Source organism: Lampetra planeri, chromosome 28, assembly GCF_965212315.1.
Source record: "Lampetra planeri chromosome 28, kcLamPlan1.2.h2, whole genome shotgun sequence".
Classification (NCBI taxonomy): domain Eukaryota; kingdom Metazoa; phylum Chordata; class Hyperoartia; order Petromyzontiformes; family Petromyzontidae; genus Lampetra; species Lampetra planeri.
The window spans coordinates 11,278,814-11,285,598 of record NC_136134.1 but is presented as its reverse complement, the minus strand read 5'-3'; the positions used below and the strand labels follow the sequence as shown (position 1 = coordinate 11,285,598).

Genomic DNA, 6,785 nt, shown 5'->3' with positions numbered 1-6,785 from the left:
CTGGAAGATTCTTCCGGAAGACAACTTCCGTCGTGTTCGCCTGACGCTTCCAATCTTCCGGAAGAGTCTTCCGGCCTGTTCAGTTGCCGCTACCAGAAGCCGCCGGCAAGCGGACGACGGTGACCGTGGCAACAACCAGAGTGGACATCTTCTTAGTTTACAACATTGGAACCTCATTTGCCAGTAGCAACATATGATAATTGGTTTTTTACCCTTTTATCTGGCAACAAAACTGACACCTTTTTTGAGTTGTGCGCCTTTTGGCGTCATCTGGTCCAACACCATGTGAGACTAGGCTCTAAGAAAAGCTGTCTCGGGTGTGGACCAATCAACTTCAAGGACAGTGCATATCATTATTGCTGCGTGGAAGCGAATCATCAAATAATACATTGTTTAAATGCATGCCTATATAGGCCACCATACTTCAATAGAGAGTACCGCTGGTACGGCTATTTTAATACACACAATGGACAGGAAGGACAAGATCAAAGGGCCTGCATCATGCACATGCATCATGTAATCCCCCTCCCACGTCGCAAGAGCGCAGAAGGGTGGTCACTACATCTACGCCTCTACATAAGGAACGAAACAGGTGGACTTCTCCACAAACCTGGCTGTCGCCTGATGAAGCTAGTTGTAATTACTGGCGAAGCGTCGTACTCGGTTTGTAAATGTTGTAACTTGGCTCTCCAACACACCGGTGTGCTGGACTAGTGACGAATTGGCACGTTCTGTTTATGTGACAACCCTTACTAGTTGGCTGTGTCGGGTGGTGGCGGGTTTTAACGACACATTTATATATTTACGCGAACTAACCCAAAACACCTCTATTACGGTTCCCCTTCTTCAAGAGGGGGACCACCAGGAAATCCTTTGATGCAAGTGCTGTTTGTTGCTGGCCATTTGACGTCTTGGGCCTGTGCTCAGCAACTATTTAAATCAATAAATGCCCACGACGCTTCCGGTGACTGGGAGTTTATTTTACTGCACCGAAATCACGAGCGACACAGAGGACGTACAGGAGACAGGAACGGGTGGAATTGAACCCCTCACTTGACCCAGATAAGCCACCCACACACCACTCACCGCTGGCTCTTTAATACAAACCCTCATTGCTCAACAGCAGCTGAAGCACAAAAACACTACGAACAAAAACAAATCAAGTGCTGCCCGCGGTGAGGGCCCTTATCCCGGCCACGTGGCCAATGCCGGTTCGTCTCTGGCCACAGTTTTTGGCCGATCGCAGCAGCAGCAGCAGAGAACCTTTTCCCTGCGCAGGGCCAAACGGGACGTTCAAATACCTTCAGCAGGCAAAACGTACATCGACACAAAGCTTAGCTTCATATATATATAAAAAAGAATGCAAAGATTAGCGTGCGAGTGTCGAGCGAGTACAAAGGGAGGCCCGTGCAGCAACACAAATGACCGAGCGTCGCTAAAGTTACAAACACGGCGTTATTGCAAGGTTGAGCGAGTCGCTGCTCTGGAGACCGGGAAGATCGCCGCTCGATGTTCAGTCACCGGGTTTGAGGGCATTCGTGGCGATTCCTCACTCAATAGAGCGAGCCGCGTGGAGGCTGCCATCTCCCCGATTCACAAATACCAAGGAGGCATCCTCCCAGTGGCGATGCACGACTCTGCTACTCCTCGACGCAATTATCCGACTCAATCGTGTCCATGTAAAAACGATAGCCTGTTGCGCCTCATGAACATCAGCGAGCCAACGAGGAAGATTGCCAGGTTGAAAATATTCCCCAAGATGTTTGCAGTGACAGATGAATGTCAATTTTCAGGCCGATTTGTGAGTGGTGGCCTTCACGTGGCCACCATCCATATAAAAAGACGTCACGGCCCGCGGGCTAAATGTTTCCCACTGCTGGATCATGATTTGTGTGGATTGTAGAATGCACAGCCCTGGCTGGGCGGTGTTGGTTTTGCGAGGCCGATCTACGTTGGTGCAGCATCAGCCACTCAGGCTGCCCGCTCAGAAGCGGCTCGCGCTTGCTACGAAGCGAGTCACATGGCCGAGCGGCGTAGGTGTGTCGAGAGCGTCGGCCAGGGGTGGCCAACCTGTAATAGACCAAGAGCCAAGACGTACCCATGAGTTCTGCACAGAGCCAGGTGTGTGTGTATATATATACAATTTTGAGCACAGCACGGGACACAATGATTATTCTTTACTACTGTGACAGCACGTTCTACGTTACGCCCCTTCGATAGAGCTGCATGTCGTGGATTAAAGAGTCGCATGCGGCTCGGGAGATGCCAGTTGGCCCTCGCTGGTGCAGACCCCACGGACCAAAGGCGTCAGACTACAAAGAGCGGCCAAAAAGGAGATTGGGCGAATTACATTTGTAGGATACTGTACACGGCAAGGGTTATCCTGGGGTGAGTGGAGATGGGTGGAAACAGGTGCAGGATCCTGTATGAGGGAAGGTTCGAGGAGGGAAGTAGAAGACCGGTGGAGTCTGCTGGAGGAATCTACCGGAGGAAAGTGCTGGAAGTCACCGGAGCGTGGCCGAGTGGGGATAGAAGGGGGGGCGAGGTCCGCGCTCGAGGACGCCTGCAGGTGGACGACATCGGGGCCGACTGTTGGCGATCTACATGGTGGAAACCCATCAAGAAGGAATGTTCGAGATTAATCTGGCGGAAACCACCGGGGCTGCAGATAGTCATAGCCTTGTGAAACTTGTGAGTCGTACGCCTTGTAAATGTTATCGTGAAACAAGTTATCTAGAAAATAGAACCTGCGATGGCGTTTCTTCACACATTCTTTCCACCGGGCGACCCATTCCAAGCATGCGACACCACCGACGCGGCCTGACTACAGTTCACAGGCGGCTGCGGTGGGAAAACTGGGCAGGGCCCTCTCGCTGGGTTCACAAACCTCGCGACGACTCACTCAGTGGCCGTAGGAGAACCGCACAAGGCAGTGACAGAAGGAAATCGTCGCCCGTCTGGTCGGTACAGCGCAGGTGAACGGCTTCTCAGTCCGCAGCGTGCCAGAGCTGTGCGGGTGAGCACGTGCCGTCGTGATCGCCATGAGGGATGGGGAAAGGCGACGCTAATTCAGCCGGATATGGTTTCGAGGCCCTCTTCATTGCAAAAATGTCAACATCATCCAAGGCCATCGTTATTGGTCGGGCTACGGGTTGTGTAGGGGAATTTGCTGGTAGCCGTAGATTTAGTTCCAGTAACTATTGAGTTTAGGACTTTATGTGTAGGTTGGTGTTATTGTAGCTGTCGGTGTTTGAACTACCGTTTGGGTTATGTCGGTGACCTGGGTGTCACTTGCAAATGAGACGATGCTGGTCTCTTACGAGTTCTCACCTGGTTTACAAAATACACGGGTTCGGATTAGGATAGTAAGGTAAGCGCAAAGTTGAATGTGACGGCAGAGCAATGGAAAATGATTCATTCATTAGGGCTAGCTCTTGACTTACGGTTAAAAAGTGAGCACTCGCGTTAAGGCTGGAGTTACGATTGCGGTGTGGCAATCTCCGTGCGCCGCTCAAGTGCGTAGCGCTCAGACGTTTCAACACTGTCGCCTGCCAACCTACGTGCGCTCACAGCGGCGACTGCAGGCCATGGTCTGCCAAGTTAAGGCCTAAGGGCGGCAAAAAGGCCTACATGGGGCCAGAGTCCGGTCGTGGCACCACAGCGTCCACTCAGCGGCGTGGCACTCGAGCGGCGACTGTCGTAGAGACAGCCGGTCCCTCGACAAGCTCGGCAAGCCAAGACCATTGAGACGCGACGAAGCCAAGACACGGCAAAACACTCCGACATACGCTTGATACCTTAACAAATATAAGTGCGTGTTAATGTTTACTATTGTCGTAATTAATTTCTAAGCTAAAATCGGAGAGGGAAAAACATATTCCCATTTTGTCCCGTCATTATCAATGTCTTTGAGCGGCGCTTCGTCCGCGACTCAAACTTGGTCCGGGATGCGTGGAGGGTGGCACCACGGCAGAGAGTGGCACTGCAGTGGAGAGTGGCTCCACAGGTGCCCACAGGGACACGAGCTCACGAGACCACGCGGGAGAGATCCCCCGTCCAGCCATCAAAGTGCCCACCGAGGCCATTGGCCTTACACAGCAGCCTGTAGCGTCACGGCGAAATAGTTAAGGCTTTTGTTTAAGAAAGCAATCCGTTGCATGTTTGTTGTCGCTAATGATCACTCCATACTCAATATATATTTCTTTTAAAGTTGCAACTCTAAGCGACACTGAAAATATGAAGCGCGGCTATTGACGACGATGACGACGATGACGACGCGGAGCCGATGCGTTTGCCTGGACGTGAGAGTCCATTCTTTCTTCCTGGGATATTTCCTGTCACATTTGCTGACACTCAAATGTTCTTCTCCTTCATATCATTCACCCCCGATCTTTCCCTCCGCATCTCATCCTGCCTGACACCCATACAAGCCTGGATGACCCAAAAATTCCTTTCCCTAAACCCTTCCAAAACCTCGGTGCTTTTCTTTTCATCCTCTCGCTCACCCCCCTCCTTCACCCCCCTCCTTAGCCTCTTCCCAAACTCTTCCACCCTTACTCGCGTTACCTTCGAGTCCACTGTTTCCTTCACCTCCCACATTGCCAACACCACTCGCACATGCCCTTACCAGCTGTACAACATCAGGAAAATCCGCCTCCTCATCACCACCACCGCTGCCAAACTCATCGTACACTCCCCCTTGTCTTCACTCGTCTCGATTGCATTGACTCACTCCTGGTCGGTCTCCCTGCTCACGCCTTTACCCCTCTCCAACACATCCAAAAGGCAGCTACACACACTGTACTCAACCTTCCATACACATTTCACTCCACCTCGACCGGTTCCTTCCCCCGCCTCTAACCCACTCCCAGCCTCCCGGTTCTCTTCCTCCTACGACCCGAATTCCTGACCCGGCTCTCACGTCTCGCTTTCTCTACATGCACCTCACCACATCGCTCCCTCAGCCCTCCGCTGTGCTCCTCAATCGGCTCAACTATCCGGCCACCACACCTCTGCCCCTAGCACCCTTCACCTGCTCTCATCCATGCCCAGCCATAGCACCTATCTCACCACTTCACGCCTGTGCCCCACACCCTGCTGCCTCTGATCCACGATGCACCCATCTGTCACCCTCATTCACCATCACACTTCACCTTATTCCCACTGACAGCCGCTCCACCCCACCCGTTGCTCCTCTTCTGCCCCTTGTGTACCGCCGTCGGCTTGTGTTGTAACGTGCCCTGGAAAGGGCGTTGTATACATCCTAAATAGAAGAGAATCCAACGTGAGCGGTGTCCTGTACAGGAGAGGCACGTGTCTCAAATGCGCGCCGTCAGCTCAAAATCTTCCGTGCAGTTTTAGTTTTTTTCTTGTCGTTGTTGTTGTTGACGTAAAACACGGCCATCCCGTAAACACAGACACTGCAATCCAGGTCCCCCGAGATCCTGGGGGGGAAAACAGCAGCGGCGCTGGAATTGGCAGCGCCAAGTCGACCAAACCACGGTTTGTGGCGACCAAGGTCCCTGGCGGTATTGGAATGTCAAAGGAGGCCGCTTCTGGTCAACGCCGTTAAGTCCACCCGCATCTGCGGCGTCGCTTCCTCCCCGTTGCCGTGATGGCCCCAGAGGAGAAGGCGGCGAGATGTTTGAGGCCGATCGTCGCCAGGCAGCACAGACACAAGCTCCAATGTGCAACCGCAAGCATGGTGGATGACACAGTGCGAAGCGAAGCCGAAACGATATCGTCATTCATCGTTCTCAGGCATATCGACCGCATACGTATAAAACTACTTTTGTAATTGTTACTTTTTGCTACATGAACGTAATTGCGCCGAGTACATGGACGAACATGGACATCCTCCACCCCCTTCCCTCCCACCCCCTCATTCTCGCCCACACCCCCCACACTGTCGGGTCGGGTCGCTCTCTAATCTCTTCCATTTTCACGTTCGTCCGGTAAAAATCTCAGCCCAGACGCAGCTCCAGCCTGGGCGTCCGATTCTTGACGAGGCCGAAAAACCTCCCTCGTCTCTTTAACCCCCTCGCAGCCGCGGCTCCAAACCCCACGGAGGCCATGGGTCCGAGCGTAAGGAGAACCTCTCAAGCTTCGGGTCTGTGAAGCCGACAAGCCGGGGGACCGAGAGGCTCGGAGGCCGAGTGGCCCGGGGAGGGTGGATCTCAGGCGTCCTTCAGCAGGTTGATGCGAGCGCAGATCTTGAGCGCCGGGCCCAGCTTCAGGTTCATGGCCGACATGAGGTGGTCCTCCTTGAGCAGCAGCAGGGCCTGGCCGTCGATCTCCTGCGCTCGAAACTCGTCTGCGACCTCCTGGCAGCCTGGAACGCGTGACAGGCAGAGCGGTGTGACCTCACACAGTGTTACAACAACAACAACAAGACATCAACACAACAACAACAAGACATCAACACAACAACAACAAGACATCAACACAACAACAACAAGACATCAACAACAACAAGACATCAACACAACAACAACAAGACATCAACACAACAACAAGACATCAACACAACAACAAGACATTAACACAACAACAACGCAGGCCCACAGTGTAGGCAACTATAGCAATAGAGGAGAATTAGCCACATCCTGAGTTATGGCTGACTGGGGGCTTCAATAATAACTGAGCCTTGGTTGCTGGAACTGAGAGTGCGAGGAGGGGAGGAGAGGTAAGAGAGTGTAGGGAGTGCAGTAGAGAGCGCTGAGAGAGGAGAGGCAGGTTTCGTAGATTGAGAGTAGAAATGTGTGATCGATGGATATAATGGTCAG

General features: G+C 52.7%; 1 protein-coding gene across 12 annotated transcripts in view; it reads right to left on the bottom strand.

Annotated features, from left to right (window-relative positions):
- Positions 1 to 959: 959 nt before the first annotated feature.
- The window catches only part of LOC144728458 (uncharacterized), a 95,729-nt gene continuing 89,903 nt past the window's right edge, over positions 960 to 6,785 (bottom strand). For all 12 annotated transcript variants that reach the window (XM_078607914.1, XM_078607910.1, XM_078607915.1 and 9 more), the window contains one exon: positions 960 to 6,331. In XM_078607914.1, the coding sequence (XP_078464040.1) occupies positions 6,177 to 6,331 (155 nt within the window). In that variant the 3' untranslated portion in view covers positions 960 to 6,176. The remainder of the gene's footprint in view (positions 6,332 to 6,785) is intronic.